The sequence below is a fragment of the Lithobates pipiens genome, unplaced genomic scaffold, assembly GCF_037356315.1.
Source record: "Lithobates pipiens isolate NorthernLeopardFrog02 unplaced genomic scaffold, aLitPip1_a1.2 Scaffold_3, whole genome shotgun sequence".
Taxonomy (NCBI): Eukaryota; Metazoa; Chordata; class Amphibia; order Anura; family Ranidae; genus Lithobates; species Lithobates pipiens.
This window is the reverse complement of record NW_027507790.1, coordinates 255,942,545-255,963,125: the sequence shown is the minus strand read 5'-3', so window position 1 is coordinate 255,963,125 and position 20,581 is coordinate 255,942,545. Positions and strand designations below refer to the sequence as shown.

The 20,581-nt window shown below is 43.0% G+C and overlaps 1 protein-coding gene across 1 annotated transcript in view; it reads right to left on the bottom strand.

The window, feature by feature from the left end:
• Nucleotides 1-20,581, bottom strand: part of EPG5 (ectopic P-granules 5 autophagy tethering factor) — a gene marked incomplete in the record, with an annotated part of 249,948 nt that overhangs the window by 115,340 nt on the left and 114,027 nt on the right. Inside the window, 5 exon segments of the mRNA XM_077463073.1 lie at nucleotides 3,708-3,935; nucleotides 8,348-8,514; nucleotides 12,477-12,596; nucleotides 16,117-16,227; nucleotides 17,388-17,585. Coding sequence (XP_077319199.1) covers nucleotides 3,708-3,935; nucleotides 8,348-8,514; nucleotides 12,477-12,596; nucleotides 16,117-16,227; nucleotides 17,388-17,585 — 824 coding nt within the window.

Genomic DNA, 20,581 nt, shown 5'->3' with positions numbered 1-20,581 from the left:
CGCTGTATAAATGACAATGGACCCAAAAAAATGTAAAAAACACAAAAAAGTCAAAAAAAGTGTCTGATCTGTCCGCCATAATGTCGCAGTCACGATAAAAATCGCAGATTGCCGCCATTACTAATTTAAAAAAAAATTACAATAAAAATGCCATAAAACTATCCCCTATTTTGTAGACGCTATAACTTTTACGCAAACCAATCAATCATACGCCTATTGCAATTTTTTTTTTTTTTTACCAAAAATGTGTAGAATACATAGCGGCCTAAATTGAGGGGAAAAAATTTTTTTTAACCACTTGCTTACTGGGCACTTAAACACCCTTCCTGCCCAGACCAATTTTCAGCTTTTGGTGCTCTCACACTTTGAATGACAATTACTCAGTCATGCAACACTGTACCCAAATGAATTTTGTGTCCTTTTTTCCCCACAAATAGAGCTTTCTTTTGGTGGTATTTGATCACCTCTGGGGTTTTTATTTTTTGCGCTATAAATGAAAAAAGACCGAAAATTTTTGAAAAAAAACACATATTTCTTTGTTTCTGTGATAAAATTTTGCAAATTATAATTTTTTTTTCATAAATTTTGGCCACAATTTATACTGCTACATATCTTTGGTAAAAATAACCCAAATTATTGGATATTATTTGGTCTTTGTGAAAGTTAGAGAGTCTACAAGCTGTGGTGCGAATCGCACAAAATTGATCACATCTGATGTACTGGTGGCCTATCTCACTTCTTGTGACCCGAACAAGTCAGGAAAGTACAAATACCCCCCAAATGACCCCTTTTTTGAAAGTAGACATTCCAAGGTATTTACTAAGATGCATGGTGAGGTTTTTGATGTTGTCATCTTTTTCCCACAATTCTTTGCAAAATGAAGATTTTTTTTTTTTTTTTTTTTTCTCACAAAATTTTTAATGTAATAGGTTATTTCTCTCACATGGCATGTGTATACCACAAATGACACCCCAAAATACGTTCTGCTACTCCTTCTGAGTATTACGATACCAAATGTGTGAGACTTTTACACAGCCTGGCCACATACAGAGGCCCAATATTGAAATAGCACCATCAGGCGTTCTAGGAGCATAAATTACACATTTCATTTCTCAACCACCTATTACATTTTTGAAGGCCCTGGAACACCAGGACAATGGAAATGCCCACAAAGTGACCCCATTTTGGAAAGCTAACACCCCAACGTATAATCTATGAGGCATATTGAGTCGTTTGAATGGTTCATTTTTTTCCAGAAGTTTTGGGAAAATGTGGAAAAAAAATGAAAACGCATTTTTTTTACGCAAAGTTGTCCATTTATAAGATATTTCCAACACATAGCATGTACACAGCAAAAATGACACCCCAAAATACATTCTACTACTCCTCCTGAGTATAACGATACCAAATGTGTGAGACTTTTACACAGCCTGGCCACATACAGAGGCCCAATATTGAAATAGCACCATTAGGCGTTCTAGGGGCATAAATTACACATCTCATTTCTCAACCACCTATTACATTTTTGAAGGCCCTGGAGCACCAGGACAATGGAAATGCCCACAAAGTGACCCCATTTTGGCAGATGACACTGACAGGAGACGCTGATGTGGCAGGTGACACTGACAGGTGACGCTGATTTGGCAGGTGACACTGACAGGTGACGCTGATGTGGCAGGTGACACTGACAGGTGACGCTGATTTGGCAGATGACACTGACAGGTGACGCTGATTTGGCAGATGACACTGACAGGTGACGCTGATGTGGCAGGTGACACTGACAGGTGACGCTGATTACAGGTGACACTGACGTGGCAGGTGGCACTGACAACACGTGGCACTGACAAATGGCACTGGAGGCAGATGGCACTGGAGGCAGATGGGGCTGACAGATGTCGCTGACAGATGTCGCTGGCAGATGTCGCTGGCAGATGTCGCTGACAGATGTCGCTGACAGATGGCACTGGCAGATGGTGCTGGCTATTTGCTCTGGCAAATGGGGCTGGCAGATGGCAGTGCGGCTGGCAGATGGCGCTGGCAGGTGGCACTGGCGGCACTGGCACTGGCGCTGGTGGCACTGGCGGCACTGGCGCTGACGGTACTGGCGCTGACGGCACTGGGGCTGACGGCACTGGGGCTGACGGCACTTCGGCTGAAGGATGGCACTGGCGTTGGCAGGTGGCACTGGCAGGTGGCACTGGCACTGGCACTGGCAGGTGGCGCTGGCACTGGTAGGTGGCACTGGGGTGACGGCACTGGGGTGACGGCACTGGGGTGACGGCACTGGGGTGATGGCACTGGGGCTGACGGATGGCACTGGCAGGTGGCACTGGCGCTGGCAGGTGGCGCTGGCACTGGTAGGTGGCACTGGCGGCACTGGCACTGGCGGCACTGGCGCTGACGGCACTGGGGCTGACGGCACTGGGGCTGACGGCACTGGGGCTGACGGATGGCACTGTCGCTGGCACTGTCGCTGACAGGTGGCGCTGGCAGGTGGCACTGGCGGCACTGGCACTGGGCTGACAGATGGCACTGGGCTGACAGATGGCACTGGGCTGACAAATGGCACTGGGTTGACAAATGGCACTGGGTTGACAAATGGCACTGGCACTGGGGCTCACAATTGGCACTGGGGCTGACAATTGGCACTGGGACTGACAATTGGCACTGGGACTGACAATTTGCACTGGTACTCAATACGGATACAATGTTTCACTCACAGATCCTCTCTCTCCTCACACGCTGTCTCTGTGTGAGGAGAGAGAGACACGGCAATGGGAGATGATCTCATATGTTTACATTTGAGATCATCTCCTATTGGCAGCTTAGATCGCTCTGTGAACGGCCGCTTTGATTGGCCGTTCACGGCGATCTGTATTCGCCTGTCTCCGGGAGACACGGCGAGTGCAAAACTTCCGCGATGCGCGCCTCCGGCGGCGCGCATTGCGGAAGTAAACACCTGGCCGTCCAGGGACGGCCAGGCGAGGGAAGCCGCCCGCCCGAAGGCCGGCATTCGGCTATAGGGCGGGCAGGAAGCGGTTAATGTATTTTTGGGGGATATTTATTATAGCAAAAAGTAAAAAATATTGTGTTTTTTTTTTTTAAATTGACGCTATTTTATTGTTTATAGCGCAAAAAATAAAAACCGCAGAGGTGATCAAATACCACCAAAAGAAAGCTCTATTTGTGGGGAAAAAAAATACATCAATTTTGTTTGGGTGCAACGTCGCACGACTGCGCAATTGTCAGTTAAAGCGGGGCAGTGCGGAATCGCTCTGGTCAGGAAGGGGGTAACATCTTCCGGGGCTGAAGTGGTTAAAAATACATTCTGGACTGACCTGCGTTCCTGAAACCGCATACACCACTTGAGCATAATTGCCCCAGATCATTAAAACACACACACACACACAGGGGAGGGTTTGCACCCCTGCCGGTGTTTTGCTGCAACCATAGCTGTCTCCTTGTTGTTTAAACCATCGTAGTGCGAGGATAACTAATTACCACACACACACACACACACACACACACACACACACACGTGTTTCTGCACAGAAAGGCTGCCCTGTAGCAGTAAATCTGCTATATGGTGGTCATGAACTTGATATACATAGTTACAAGCTGGACCAATGTAAAAGTATACCATGCCTGGAATTCATCTTTTTTTTTAATATGGAATATCACCAATTTACAATTGCTGGACTCCTTACTTGACCAGCTCCTTGTGCAGATCTGGAGACGTCATACACTCCGGTGAGCTTCCCCCTGAGTCTGAGAAGACTGGAGATCCATCCAAGGGGCCGAGGGCTCGGATGGCTTTGCTTGCCAAGTGGTGAAAATCAGCAACTTCTATCAGGCGGCGCTTCATCTGTTTGAGGAGGTGATGGTGGGCCGGGCTGCTGAAGAACCTCTTCCCGATACATCCTTCAACTGGTAACCTGTCCACAGAAAACACCCAACGCTGAATTCATAATAACACAACAGCGCAATCATGTTCTATTTAAAAGTAACTTTCCCCATGTCAACAGGCCACTAAATGAAAGGGTAGATGAAGCACAAAGCAAAGCTGGGTATCTGCCCATTCCATGCCGTGATATGAGTGTCATGAGAGCCCAGATATGGACCTTCCAACAATCATAGCTCCCAACTGTCCCCGATTTGGAGCAATGTCCCTCTGTCCCTCATTTTGGTCTGATCTATATAGTTGAATATAACATGTACTTTTTATCTTTCAAAACGCGTTTCCTGGTGCTAAACCTTTCATCCAGTTTCTAAATTGCTGCATTAGTACATTTTAAGAGCCAATATAAAGGAATAGTAGTGGTAAAAAAAAGTCCTTGTGGATTTTAATTAATCTTTTTTTTTTGGTTAATTTCCCTTTTGTGACCGGAGGCGTGTATGCCTACATACATTTGTTAGTAGGTGTCCCTTGTTCTCATCTCAAAATATTGGGAGGTATGCAACAGCCTCAATACTGCACCCCGAGGCAACCCAACCAAACCAGCTGAGAAATCAACAGGAAGTTGACGGAGGCCTGCTGCTGGCTCAGACCTATAGCTCTCCAATTAGCCAGGCTCACGCTTCCTGTAGAGCTATAGGCTGGACTCAGCAGGGGTGTGCAAGACCTCTGCAGAAAGCCCACTGCTACCACACAGATTCCAAGGGACTTTTACTTCAGCATGCTGTCAGGAAAAAAAAAAAACTAACATCATAGATTCAGTTCAGCATAGATCGGCTGAATTTCGATCCATGTGTCTATTGCCGTTTGTCAGAAGCCGACCCTTGGAATGTTGAAATACGTTTGCCAATCCGCAGCTGCAGCCACTGATCAGTGTACTCTGACAGCAGAGAGTCCCACTGTCAGAAAACAATGCCCCGGCATGGGGGTATTCCTCCATTCACAAGTGAAGTGGATGGAGGAATCTGTTCTGCATCTATAGCCAGCTTAAAGCAGAACTCCGGGCAGAATTATGATTGCATCATTGTAAAGGTGCATTATTATTATTATTTCAGTTACTTATATAGCGCCATCAATTTACGTAGAGCTTTACATATACATTGTACATTCACATCAGTCCCTACCCTCAAGGAGCTTACCATCTAAGGTCCCCAACTCACAGTCATACATACTAGGGACAATTTAGACAGGATCCAATTAACCTACCAGCATGTCTTTGGATTCATACCTTTAAAGAAAATGTTCACCTTCCCATTATGATCCAGGTAGTGATAAAATAATCCTTTCTTTAGTGCTTTAAAGTGGTAGTGAACTCTGTTAACTATAATAAACTATATAATAAGGCTTGCCTGAAGGTACTGTGAATATCTCCTAAAACATGCACAGTTGAAGAGATATTCAGAGTGCATGTAGCCTGTGACGTCACTGGCGCATACACTCTGAAGGTCCGGCATACAGGGCCGTAAAAGTGACGTCACCGCGCCCCCAGACACTTATGTAGCCAGAAGCTGCAAACCGGAAGAAAGAAGCCCTCTCAGCGGTGACAGCGCGGTGCTGGAGGGCTTAATTTTAAAGTGGATGTAAACCCTCACATATACCCAGTGACGAGAACAGCTTCAGATGATACATAGAGATGAAACAAATCTCCCTACATAAGATTTACATGTATATCTGCTGTCTTCAGCTTTATATATTCTTTAGATACCTGTCGACAGGTAACCTGTTCCAACTTCTAGGAGTCAGGGCTGGGGCACATCCTCGTGGGGCTCCCTCCTCCTCCTCTCCCTGTGGCCGTACAAGTAGGAGTGTGGGGCCTCGTGCATGCACAGTAGGGTTCCCGGCGTGAAGCTGTAAGGCTACACTGCCAGGTACCCCTATCCACAGAAGCGGCGGCAGCACCCGACGGCTGATGGAAACATCAGCTGCAGTGCCGACATTGCTGGATTCCGGGACAGGTAAGTGTCCTATTATTAAAAGCCAGGAGCTGCAGTATGTGTAGCTGCTGGCTTTTATTTATTTTTTTGCCGGAACACCGCTTTAACTACATCTGCGCCTCAGCTCCATCCACAAACACACCCACAGCACTCAGTTCTGCCCTCATCTCTGCCCACACATGCCCATGTTCCGTCAGTCTAGAGGACCCATCAGATTTCGGAACGAAAGTGACATTCCGTCACAGCCATCTTGGTACACCCGCACTCAGCCACACTAAGCCTACAGTCTGAAGTTGCCAAGCGGACATCTTTTTACACCCACCGAAGTCTTGCATTTCACACTAATTTTTACCACTAAACTGAGCTTATATCATGAAATGCAGTATTTAGAAGTCTGTGACACTGTTTTGATGTTGAATTTTAATAGCCGCGGCAAGCCTGCTGATCTCATAGGTTTGCTGATCTGACAGAAGACTGCCGTTTTTAGAATTCAACATCAAAACAGTGTCAGACTTCTAAATCCTGTATTTAATGATATAAGCTCAGTTTAGTGGTAAAAATAAGCGTGAAATGCAAGACTTCGGTGGGTGTAAAAAGATGCCTGCTTGGCAACTTCAGACTGCAAGCTTAGTGCGGGGTGTACCAAGATGCCCATGACGGAACGTAATTTACAATATTTTTTTTTACAAATTTTGAGGCGTCGTCTAATCCGACGGAACACCCTTCATGTTTTACATTTCCCCTAGCGTCATGGGAAATATAGTTTTCAATAGCGGTACAGATGTGACATGTGGCCAGCTCTAAAGTCCTCCTTTCGACGCTCCGAAGCAGAGGGATATTCAGTGGTACACTATGATGTCATTGTACTTTATAGTTATGGAGATCTCAAAAAGTAAGCCCTTCTTGGTTATAATTTGGTAGCTGTTTAATTGGGCCAGCGGAGAGCATCTTGTAAACATAATATAGCAGAATTCTGGAGTTCAGCTTTATGTTTCAATATTTTTATTGAAGGTTTACAATACAGAACAAATAAAATTCTCATCAATGCGGTTAAGTATTACATCTAGTACAGTGCACAATTGAGTAATTCACCGGTCATTTTTTTAGAACTCTCTTTCGGTAGCCTTTCAATTTCTACAACACCACTTCGTGACCACCACAGCAACCCAACGGGGTCGGCAGTGGGCATGGAGTTCAGCTTTAAAACTTTACACAGAAAATTCCCCCGGGACTTTAAAGGAGGTGAATGCGGTTAGCCAACAAATGACAGAGTAAACGCCTTCTCAAAATGTATTAAAAATGTTATGCAAACATAAATATGAATCAAAGCCAAGCCACTGAAATGATACATACAGCAAAAAATGTCAATACATGTATGATGGCTTAAAATGTAAATTGCAAAGTACACGGGCATGAAAAGTACTCCAATGCATTTTGCAAGACCATGCTTGCTTCATCAGGAGTAGATGCGTGTTTAGTAAAACTGTAGGGGGTATAATGGACCAAATAAGTATCAACACAGACATGGTATTGTGACAATTAGTCAAGAGGGTCCAAAACACATGGCCCTATACTCACCAAAGGCTAAATACCCAGAGGCAGTTTTTCCTCTGCCTTCTCAGCTATCGAGCCGGACACTCATTGCGGCCGCCTCTGGGTATTCAGCATTTGGTAGTCTGATCTAGCCTTTGGTGAGTATAGGGCCATGCATTTTGGACCCTCTTGACCAATTGTCTCAATACCATCTCTGTATTGATACTCATTTGGTTCATTATACCCCCTACAGATGTACTACACACGCATCTACCCCTGATGAAGCGAGCATGGTCTTTCGAAAACCTCTCATGCCTGTGTAATTTAGGATTCACATTTTATACCATGAAATGTGTATTGTAAAATGTTTACTGTATGTATCATTTCAGTGGCTTGGCTATGAGGTGGTTTGCGGGTGACATCAGACCTTTTCCTTTTCAACTTTAACACGTCGCAAACCTTTTGTTTCTGATGCTGCTGGACCGTGTTTAGCTGGTTTACAATAAAAAATTAAATTGGGCTTTAAAGTGAATGTAACCCCAATACAGATATTAGAATGGCGAGCATTAAAGCTGAACTCCAGGATTCTGCTATATTATTATGTTTACAAGATGCTCTCTGCTGGCCCAATTAAATCGCTACCAAATTATAACCAAGAAGGGCTTACTTTGAGATCTCCATGACTATAAAGTACTGTGACGTCATAGCGTTCCACTAAAAAAGGCAAGCAATTGCAATAAAAAAAGATTCCATCAACATCATTCATACCACTCATACCAGACTAAACAAACAAAAAAACAAGCGCAGCAACCAAGGATAACAGTCCATGGTTTCTGTATTACCTTTTGGTCTTTTCACCAGATCACACACAGTACAAGTAACAATATTTAAAAAAATGAATAAATGGTCTCTAGCACCATCTTACCCATACTGTGGCCCTGGCCGGCTCAGGTAGAGGAGGAAAAACTTTTGCCAAAAAAATGGTAAGAGGGGGTGATCGGCTGGGGTAGCCATGGCCTGGTGAGCCCAGCGATAAATCATCAATCTTTGTATAGAAGGCACAATGGGCAACTTCAGCTGCTGCTGGGCTTTCTGCAAGCACAATAGACACACCATTATACAAACGTTATGCCAAAGCATTACAGAAGATATGGATCTAAGGAGTCATCAGTGCCATGATGTATGTACACATGTGAGGTACACAAGTGGCTTATAAAACATCTCCAAATAGAAAACATGTGACAGAAAGAAGCTTGCCTCTAGGGATGCAAGATGGGTATGAAGGATACCTATAGTAGGTTTTAAAGTTTATGTTAATGTATTTTCATTCTGTTTCAGATCATGTCTCACTGTATATCATTTCTTTAACCACTCGCTGACCATCTCACGTCGATATGCAGCGGCAAAGTGGTTTGTTCCTGCGAATCACCATATGGGTACATCTGTACCTTTAAGGGTGATGGCAGGCGTGCGCTGCATGGCAGAGAACGCAATGCACATGCGCGGGGGGGGGACACGAACGCCATGCACGAAAGCAGGAACAGGGATTTGTGTGTGTAAACACAAATCCCTGTTCTGTCAAGGGAGAGGAGACCTATCATTTGCTCCTACTAAGTAGGAACAACAATATGTCTCCTCCCCACAGTCAGTCCTATCCCCTCAGATAGAACATAGAACACACATAGGGAACACACATTTAACCCCTTGACCGCCCCCTAGTGTTAACCCCTTCCCTACCAGTGACATTTACACAGTAATCAGTGCATTTTTATAGCATTTATCGCTGTATAAATGTCACTGGTCCCAAAAATGTGTCAAACTAGATTGTTTGGGTACAGTGTCATACGACCATGCAATTGTCAGTTAAAGCGATGCAGCGCCGTACCGCAAAAAAATGGCTTGGTCATTAAGCAGACAAATTGTTCGGTCTGTAAGGCCTCTTTCACACTGGGGTGGGAGCGGCGTCGGCGGTAAAACGGCGCTATTTTTAGAGCCGCCTTACCGTCGTTTTCGGCCGCGCTGGGGGGGGGTAAACGCCGTGAAAGGGTTAAAACCACCGCAAAGCGCTGCTGGGGTGACGAGATTGAAAAAACTTGTCCAAGTGATTAAAATCGGGGTTCCCAATCTACATGTCCCTCATGAGGATCTACTTGTCCTGATAAAGTTTTTTTTAACCAAAACTGTACTTAGATAAAGTCTTTTCATAAAAATTAGACTGTCTCATTTAGTTATAATACTACTGAATGAGACAGTTTTATCACTAGGGATTTTCAATGGATGGATGTCCCTTTAAATGACTTCAACCCCGGAAGGTTTTACCCCCTTCTTGACCAGGCCATATTTTGCGATACAGCACTGCATTGCTATAACTGACAATTGTGCGGTCGTGCGACGATGTACCCAAAGAAAATTGATGCGTTTTTTCCCCCCACAAATAGAGCTTTCTTCTGGTGGTATTTGATCACCTCTGCGGTTTTTAATTTTTGTGCTATAAAAAAAAAAAAAAAAAAAAAAAAGAGCGACAAGCTATATTTTTTTACTTTCTGCTATAAAACATATCCAATAAAAAAAAAAAATGTAAACAATCTAAAATTTCTTCATCAATTTAGGCCAATATGTATTCTGCTACATATTTTTGGTAAAAACAAAATCCCAATAAGCCCCTGTACACACGGTCGGACATTTCAACAACCAAATCCGTCGGATTTTGTCCGACGGATTTTGTCTGACGGATTGTGTCCGAAACTGTTGCATACACACGGTCGGACAAAGTTGTCGGAAAATCCGATCTTTCAGAACGTGATGACGTAATTTCGTTACGATGGGACTACGTTCAGGCTAGTAGCCAATAGCTTTGATGTAGGAATTTGATCTGAGCATGCGTGGCACTTTGTCCGATCGGAATTCTCTACACATGATCGGAGTATGTCCGATCGGACCAGTTTGTCGGAAAATATTTCCAGCAAGTTGGAAAATTTGGTTGGAAAGTTGGAAAATTTGGTCTGATGGATATTCCGACGGAAACAGTCCGATGGAGACCACACACAGTCGGATTATCTGACAAAACGGTCCGATAGGACACATTCCGACGACTATGGGATATTTTTAAGGAATTTATTTATTTATTTATTTATTTATTTTTTACTAGCAAGTAGCAATTTCTAGCGGGAATTGTTGACATTGTGGTGGACAAATCAGACCCTGACACTTTTGACAATTTCTGGGGACCAGTGACACTAATACAGTGATCAGTAGACATGTGCACAATTCATTTAGTTCCAAATTTGTTTTTTAAACATATTTTCAACAAATTTGTTAATTCGGAAATATCCGAATTAACGAAAACCCGTTTAACAAATTTTTCTAAATATTTGTAAAATCAAATATTTGAAAATTCATAAATTCGTAATTCGAAAATCTCAAATAATAACCAATAATAACTTAACTATTAAATTATAGGTATTGGAATTTCCTTTCAAATTTGGCTGTTAGTGAACGTACCGAATATGAATTTATCTGAAGTTACGAATTACTTGAAATAACGAATGCCACATCTAAACAAATAGAACGTAATGAATTAATAATAAATAATAATAAAAACTTTTTTATTATTATTTATTATTATTCATTAGTTCCGTTGCATTTGTTTAGATGCGACATTCGTTATTTCGGATAATTCGTAACTTCAGATAAATTAGTATTTGTTACGTTCACCAACAGCTAAATTTGAAAGGAAATTCAAATACTTATTATTTAATAGTTGGTTATTATTAGTTAGCCTTTCAAATATATTTCTTTCTTATTTTCAAATTTACGAATTGCGATCTTAACGAATAACCCCCAAAAAAAAAAAAAAACAACCAAACAAATGCAACGAAAACACATTTTTCAAAAGTGTACATGTCCAGTGATCAGTGCTGGCAGGGAAGGGATTGACATCAGGGGGCGATCAAACAGTTAAATGTGTTCCCTATGTGTGCTGTCCAACGGTGGTGGATGTGCTTTCACTAAAGGAAAACAGATCTGTGTTTCAGAAAGTAACTCGATGACGTCAGCACGTCCTGGCCACCCGACACGCATTTCGTCATAAAATTGTCGTCGTCTGGGGTACGGGCGACACACTGACGTATTACATTTTATACACAACATTGTTAACCAAGCCTCGATCTGAAATGAGGATTGGAACACTCATTTCAGATCGAGGCTTGGTTAACAATGTTGTGTATAAAACGTGATGCGTCAGTGCGTCGCCCGTACCCCAGACGTCAATTTTATGATGAAACGCACGCTGGGTGGACAGGACGTGCTGATATCATCACGTTACTCTCTGAGTGAACGGGGCGCTCGCAAGCCGGTCGGCGATATATGCTATTTTAACTTCAATTGCTGTAAGTGTGACTTTATTTTATTTGATTAAACGTTTGTATCAGTATTACACTATGGGAAGCCCCCTTGTCTTTGTTTCTGAGTAACAACTGTTATACCACCGTGAGTCCGTGGATTATTCCTATACTGGTTCACCGGCTGCAATCTGTTCCCCTATCTGAGACTCCGGATTCTCCTGGATAAAGGCCCTGGCTGGGTTTATAGCCGCAGGCTCATATTATCTGCCTTTTGGTAAGGGCATAATCTTTGTGGTGTTATGCACTTGGTGGTGGAAGATTTTACTCACATCAGATATCTTAGTCATCCACTCTTTGGCGAGTTCATCTGTGGACTTCATTTTTTGGGCCATTCACTTTGGCTTATATGTTTTAAGCTGCACATTTATTATGTCTTAACATTATATGTATGATTATGACAATTATTTTAATAACGTGCTTTTTTCACTTTGCTGGTAACGTTATACATCTACTTTGTTGTAATACTCACGTTTATGTTCACACTGGTTGAACACCAGTTGTTTCACTGCTAGCGCAACTAACTTCTTTTTTTGTTTCTGTTATATGTGTGTATCTCATATTAATTGCTGCTTTAGAGTTAAGAATTTATAATTTTTTCTGTTAAGAGCGTGGTGTTTTTTATTTTTTTTTAAATCTTTTTTTATTCTATACCTTAAGAGCTTGATCTGGTGTGATAGATTTGCTGAGTAACTCATATTCCACAACCCGCCGTAGCTGGGAATCCTCTTCAAACAAAGATTCTGTGTTCAGCACAGTCCATGAGAACCAGATCTGAAAGGACAAATCAATTTCATGAGAGTATTACAAAACGGTCAAACTAGAGCAGCCGTTCTCAACCTTTTCAACACAGAGGAACCCTTGAAAAGTTTTCAGTACCAGGAAACCCCCTGCTAAAAATGACAAGATCTACAACTCATGATACATTAGTGTGATGGTCATTGGGAAGAATTACCTCTTTACAAAGATCTAAAAAAAAAAAAACACATTGGTGTCAGTGAAAAAAAAACTTATCTCAGGGGCAGAAATTGCTCAAGAAACCCCCACCAACCCTCTGGAGGAACCCTAGTTAAAACTCTGATCTAGAGGGGTAAAGGCTCTATATTGAAGATTATGAAAAAGATTTAAAGACGGATCATTAAGACCATCAAATTAATTGCTTTCAGTTTTGTCATGCTCTGCCCCAATCAAACACAAACCTTTTCTCCAAATCACAAAAAGATAAAAAATGAAGAGTAAGCGAATAGTACAAATAAGCAAAAAATGGTAAAAAATTATTAAACGGAATTTAAAAAAAAATTAGTTAACTGCCATTTTTGGCGATCCGGCACTGCGCCGCTTTATCTGACAAGTGCGTGGTCGTGTGACGCCGCACCCAAACAAAATAAACGTCCTTTTTTTTCCCACAAATAGATTTCTTTTGGTGGTATCTGGTCATCTCTATGATTTTTTTTTTTTGCGCTATAAAAAAAAAAATCACAATAAGCGTATATTGATTGGTTTGCGCAAAAGTTATAGCGTTTACAAAATAGGGGATAGATTTATAGCATTTTTATTTATGTTTTTACTAGTAATGGCGGCGATCTGTGATTTTTAATCGGAATTGTGACATTATAGCGGACACAACAGATACGTCTGACACATTTTTGGGACCATTGGCATTTATACAACGATCAGTGCTATAAAAATGCACTGATTACTGTAAAAGTGTCAGTGGCAGATAAGGGGATAACACTAGGGGGCGATCAAGGGGTTAACGTTGTTCCCTAGTGTGTGTTCTAACTGAAGGGGGGAGGGGACTGTCTAGGGGAAGAGACAGGTCGGTGTTCATACTTCGTATGAACAGGTAATCAGTCTCTTCTCCCCTCAGAGAACTGGGATCTGTGTATTTACACACACAGTTCCTGGTTCTCGGTGTGTCACGAGAGATCACGGGAGCCTGGTGGTCATCGTGCCCACTGGGCACTTGCATCGGCTCCAGGGGCGAGCGTGCCCCCCTAGTTGCCACAGGGCGAAGTGACAATGTCATTTCGCCTAGCCATGCCATTCTGCCGCAGTAAAACTGCGGCGGATGGTCAGCAAGTGGTTAATATCCAGTGAAAAGCCTTCTCATTTGTTAAACTGAATCGCTGCTCCCACGTACCAAACTACACCCCATTCCAGATCTGAAGGGGTTAATAGCATTTGGTTTCAAGCTTGGTGTACATTAAAGGTGGCCCAATGGGTTCCTGCCTCTTTCTGCCCCCTAATCCATTGAAAAAAAAAAAAAGAAGTCCTTGCATTGTTTTCAGAGAATGCATCATTTTCTGTGAACATGGAACAAGCAGATGAATGACAGGATCCTCTCCGCCATTCACACAACGTGCCACAATGCAGACAACGCTAGGACTTTTGTCAATGGAGGGCTGAACAGAAAGGGTTGTGCCTTCTTCAATGTACTTCAATGCCAGAAGCCATTAACCTCCGCAGCATTGGAAGTTCAGTGCTGTGAAGAGGATCAGGCTTGACTGGAGAAAAGATTTTTACAGGAACTATCAGCATCACTATGCCTCATTTTTATTTATAGTGCATCCGGAAAGTATTCATGCTTCACTTTTTCCACATTTTGTTACGTTACAGCCTTATTCCAAAACAGACTCAATTCATTATTTTGTTCAAAATTCTACAAACAATACCCCCATAATGACAATGTGAAAGAAGTTTGTTTGAAGTCTTTGCAAATTAATAAAAAAATAATAATAAATCCCATGTACTTAAGTATTCAGAACCTTTGCTCAATACTTTTTTGAAGCACATTTGGCACCAATTACAGCCGCAAGTCTTTTTGAGTATGATGCTACAAGCTTGGCACACCTATTTTTGGGCATTTTTTCTTTTTCTTCTTTGCAGGACCTCAAGCTCTATCAGATCTCTCCAGAGATGTTCTATTGGGTTCAAGTCTGGGCTCTGGCTGGGCCACTCAAGGACATTCACAGAGTTGTCCTGTAGCCACTCCTTTGTTATCTTGGCTTAGGATCGTTGTCCTGTTGGAAGATGAACCTTCGTCCCAGTCTGAGGTCCAGAGTGCTCTGGAGCAGGTTTTCATCAAGGATGTCTCTGTACATTGCTGCATTCATCTTTCCCTCAATCCTGACTAGTCTCCCAGTTCCTGATGCTGAAAAACCTCCCCACAGCATGATGCTGCCACCACCATGCTTCACTGTAAGGATGGTGTTGGCCAGGTGATGAACGGTGCCTGGTTTCCTCCAGACATGACTCTTGCCATTCAGGCCAGAGTTCAATCCTTGTTTCAGCAGAACAGAGAATTTTGTTTCTCATGGTCTGAGAGACCTTCAGATGCCTTTTGGCAAACTCCAGGCGGACTGTCATGTGTCTTTTACCAAAGAGTGGCTTCCGTCTGGCCACTCTACCATACGGGCCTGACTGCTGGAGCGCTGCAGAGATGGTTGTTTTTCTGAAAGGTTCTCCGCTCTCCACAGAGAAACGGTGGAACTCTGTCAGAGTGACCATTGGGTTCTTGGTCACCTCCGTGACTAAGGCTCTTCTCCCCCGATCACTCAGTTTGGCCTGGCGGCCCGCTCTAGAGAGAGTCCTGGTGGTTCCGAACTTCTTCCATTTACAGATGATGGAGGCCACTGTGCTCATTGGGACCTTCAATGCTGCAGAAATGTTTCTGTACCCTTCCCCAGATCTGTGCCTCCATACAATACTGTCTCGGAGGTCTAAAGACAATTTCTTGGACTTCATGGCTTGGTTTGTGCTCTGACATGCACTGTTAACTGTGGGGCCTTATATAGAGAAGTGTGTGCCTTTCCAAATCATGTCCAATAAACTGAATTTACCACAGGTGGATTCCAAGTTGTAGAAACATCTCAAGGATGATCACTGGAAACAGGATGCACTTGGGCTCAATTTTGAGTGTCACGGCAAAGCCTGTGAATACTTACGTACATGGGATTTTTTTTTTTTTTTTTTTTTAATAAACTTTCAAAGATTTCAACCAAACTTCTTTCATGTTGCCATTATGGGGTATTGTTTGTGGAATTCTGAGGAAAATAGTGAATGCAATTCCTTTTGGAATAAGGCTACAACATAACAAAATGTGGAAAAAGTGAAGCGCTGTAAATGCTTTCCAGATGCACTGTAGACTTGCAAATAGATTCTGATAGGTGATGCCAAGATGATTATGGAAAAGAGGGCAGGCACTGCACAGAATAACTTTATAAACTGTCTGAAAAGGATGTTTATCAAGAATAATGGGCCCGATGTTTCTATTAGGAATTGCTCTCAGTACCTGCGAAGGGTTGTAGTTGGAATCAATAAATGAAGGAGTAACATTGCCAGCCACAATCCAGCCGACGAAAGAGGAGAGAATGCCGCGGTCACAGTGATATCCCAGAGCATCCTAAAAAAAAAAAAGGGAAAACAGAATTTGGAGAAGCAGGTCAGTCACTTCACAAGCCCCATGTAGAGGAGAGACATCTATACTACACACACAGGATACCCAGTCAGATATTTTGTTTCATTGTCAACCATAGAAGAACGTAAAGAAGCATCTAACTGGGTGCGAGTAAAACATAGTTACATGGTAGGTGAGGTTGAAAAAAGACATACGTCCATCAAGTCCAACCTATATGTGTGATTATATGTCAGTATTACATTGTATATCCCTGTATGTTGTGGTCGTTCAGGTGCTTATCTAATAGTTTCTTGAAACTATCAATGTCCCCCGCTGAGACCACCACCTGTGGAAGGGAATTCCACATCGTTGCCGCTCTTCCAGTACAGAACCCTCTACATAGTTTATAATATTAATGAGTGGCCACAAGTCTTGTTAAACTCCCTTCCGCAAAAAAGTTTTATCCGTATTGTAGGGTCACCAGTACGGTATTTGTAAATTGAAATCATATCCCCTCTCAAGCGTCTCTTCTCCAGAGAGAATAAGTTCAGTGCTCACAACCTTTCCTCATAATTAATGTCATCCAGACCCTTTATTAGCTTTGTTGCCCTTCTTTGTACTCGCTCCATTTCCAGTACATCCTTCCTGAGGACTGGTGCCCAGAACTGGACAGCATACTCTAAATGCAGCCGGACCAGAGTCTTGTAGAAAGGGAGAATTATCGTTTTTTTTTTTCTGGAATGAATACCCTGTTTAATGCATGCCAATATTCTATTGGCTTTGTTAGCAGCAGCTTGGCATTGCATGCCATTGCTGAGCCTATCATCTACTAGGACTCCCAGGTCCTTTCCCATCCTAGATTCCCCCAGGAGGTTCTCCCCCCAGTGTATAGGTTGCATTCATTTACATTTCTCTACAGTGAACCTCATTTGTCATGTAGTTGCCCAACCCATTAATTTGTTCAGATCTTTTTGCAAGGTTTCCACATTCTGTGGAGAAGTTATTGCCCTGCTTAGCTTAGTATCATCTGCAAAATACAGAGATTGAACTGTTCACCCCATCCTCCAGGTCGTTTATGAACAAATTAAACAGGTTTGGTCCCAGCACAGAACCCTGTGCACAGACTTCAGTTATGGATGGTGCCCGGTATATGTACTCCAGGTTACCTTGTGCTGTTGGTAGAGCAGCTTCTGTACGCAGTCCTCCTCCATGTATCTGAATGCCGCTTTACAGAGCTGGTCCATGAGGTGCAGGCTGCCTTTATCTCTGTGCCACAGCTGTTGGCTTATGAGGACCTGAGTCCAGAACTCCAGCACCGCAACCGGGCCCACTTCATTGGGATGAGTGCTAGCAGCAATGTGGGTCTATAAAAAAAAAGAAAAAAAAAAAAAGAGGACATGTCATTTCTCCAAAGATTGTTCTACTTCCTCTCTAGACTGTTCCATTGCCTCGTGCAGAAGAAGTGGTTAGACATACCATCTTCTACATCCTCCCAAAGACCATCACATAGATTGTTAATATGTTATGATAACGAAGGAGAAATCCATAAGTGATAGTCACCATTTGAGCCTAGTGCCAAAATGGTTGGAACAAACATAAAAATATGATCAGAGAGTTAAAGGATAAGTTCACCTATTGAAAAAATAAAGATAAAACAAAAAGCAATTTCATTTTGCAGGTAAAAAAATAAATAAAAAAAAAAAACGTGCATTAATTATTTATTTTCTAAGGAGCTTGCAGAGCATTGCACCCGTGATCAGCAGATCACAGGTGCTATAACCGGTTCCTGTAGACTCTCAGGATCACTGACTGGCCATACCTCCATTACAGCCAGGCAGTTACCTGAGAGCAGGAAGATCAATGAACTCCGAGGACGTTCACCAGCTCCCGCGCAGTTCACTGAGAACGACAAGCCGCCAGCCTCAATGGTTGACAGTACTTGTAGTCTAGTCATTCACAGGAACCTGTAAATAAATGACGAGGGTGGAGCCCCGCGCGGGCGCGTTGCTTTCAAATTGTGACAGTGGGTGTGGGGAGAGGATCCTCCGCCCACTGTCACAGGGAGGGGAGGGTGTGACGGCACAGATGCTTGAACAAGTTACATGTTCTACCCTAAAAACAAGGTGGAACATGTGACATGTTTCAAAAGGAGAATTTATCCTTTAAACCACCTGAACTTAAAATGGAAATTTCCTGTACAGCAGAACTCCGACCAGGAGAGGGAGAAGCAACAAAGGCAAAAGGTTTTGCTGCAGTGATGTGAAGAGAGAGCAAAGGGGGCAAGTTCATAAGTCTGTTGCTTCTCTTTTCACAGGCTGGAGAAGGGACAAAACCTACAAGTGTTATTAACGGCTTACCGCCCACCCAACAACATATGACATCGTGGACTTTGAGCGGTGATCTGCAGTTACAGGCATCATTCAGATATCTATTTTTAGAGCCGGTGATTCCCTTCAGCATAAGAAAAATCATAGCAGCCTGCTGTTAGCCGCTTGATCGTTCTTATAGGCGGTGACGAAAGGGGGCATCCCCCCGTGTGATTGATGAGCCTGAGAAGGGATCCGCTGACGTCGGATGTGGATCATAGAGATTTCGGTCAGGCCAGATGGACCCCAGAGTCTCTATGATTATTCAGAGGCGATGTTATGACATAACGCCCAGCCTCTGCATTTGAAACAAATGCTGCTGCCTTGGCTGAGAAGCCGAGATCTTCTTTTTTTTTTTATCAGGCTTCCTCGCCTAGAGGTGAGGACTTATTGACCCCAGATCTCACTGTAAAGTTGTCATGCCATATTTCTATTACAAGGGGTGTTTACATTCCTTGTAATAGGAATAAAAGTGATCAAAAAAATAAAATGTTAAAAAAAAAAAAAAAAAGCATCAAACAAGAAAAATGAATGTAAAATTAACAAAAAATAAATAAAAAATTAAAGCACCCCTGTCCCTGCGTGCTCACTTGTAGAATGTGCAAGTCACGTCCACATATGTAAATGGCCTTATAACCACAAATGTGAGGTATCACCGCAAAAGTTTGAGCAAGTTTAATAATTGTAGCACTTGACCTCCTCTGCAACTCAAAACATGTAACCTGGAAAAATTTGAAAGCCTCACCTATGGGGATTTTCAAGTACTGAAGTCTGGCGCCATTCCACGAACGTATGCAATTTTGAAGCGTGACATGTTAGGTAGGGGTGCAACGGTTCGTCACCGATCCGTGATCCGAACGGGTCACCCTGCTCGGATCGGCATGTGCCGCGATCCATGGCACGCTTTGAGGACTCGGCCTCAGGAAAGGCCACGGCTTTGGCCTAGCTCCGGAGAGGCGGCCATCTTTGTACACCCGGTGGCCGTTTACAACTTGTAAACAAACAGGCATCACGTTATGACGCCGGTTCCTCTCTGCCCTCTGTGTACTGATCTGTAGTGTGGAGGAGAGAGATCGGACGGCAGCAGCGCTGTGGGCTGGATCTGTAGTGCCCACAGCGCTGCTCTGGGACAATTGCAGTCACAGCCATCTCTGCAATACCCAGCCATACTCTGCAAAATTCGGTAATACCCAGCCATGCTCAGTCGTACCCAGACAATATTACAGCGGGGAAGATGTCCATTACAGTGGGGGAGATGACATGGATATTACAATGGGGACCTATATGGTGGTGGAATTTTCACAGGTTTTTGCAAATTCAATTATTATTTGCTGATCTGAAAAATGATCCGATCCGTGACTCTGATCTGAGGAACGATCCGATCCATGAGTTTTTTGATCCGTTGCACCCCTAACGTTAGGTATCTATTTACTCGGCGTAACGTCAGCTTTCATATTATACAAAAAAATTGTGCTAACTTTACTATTTTTATATATATTTTTTTAATGCATGACCTATTTTCCAAAAAATACGCGTTTGAAAAATTGCTGTGCAAATACCGTGCAAGATAAAAAGTTGCATGACGGCCATTATATTCCCTAGGGTCCCTGCTAAAGAAAACATTCATAATGTTTGGGGATTCTGTGTAATTTTCTAGCAAAAAATTATGATTTTTACATGTAGGAGAGAAATGTCAGAATTGGCCTGGGTGGCAAGTGGTTAAAGTGTTTGTGAACCCATTTATAGAAGACTATGCCAGCCCCTCTATTAGAGGCTGACATAGCACACTATGAAAGTTGTTTTTAAAAATTAGCATTCTAAATACCAATTTTGAGCTATCTTCAGGCCGGTCACATCACATTGTAAAGCGGCTGCATTACAGCTCCGATAGATTGCTTCTGCAGGAGGGGCCGTGATCTCCCTCTGATGTCAGCCGGGGAGATCACATGGCCGCTCGGCTCCCCTGCAGAAGCAATGTCTCGTAGCTGGAAAGC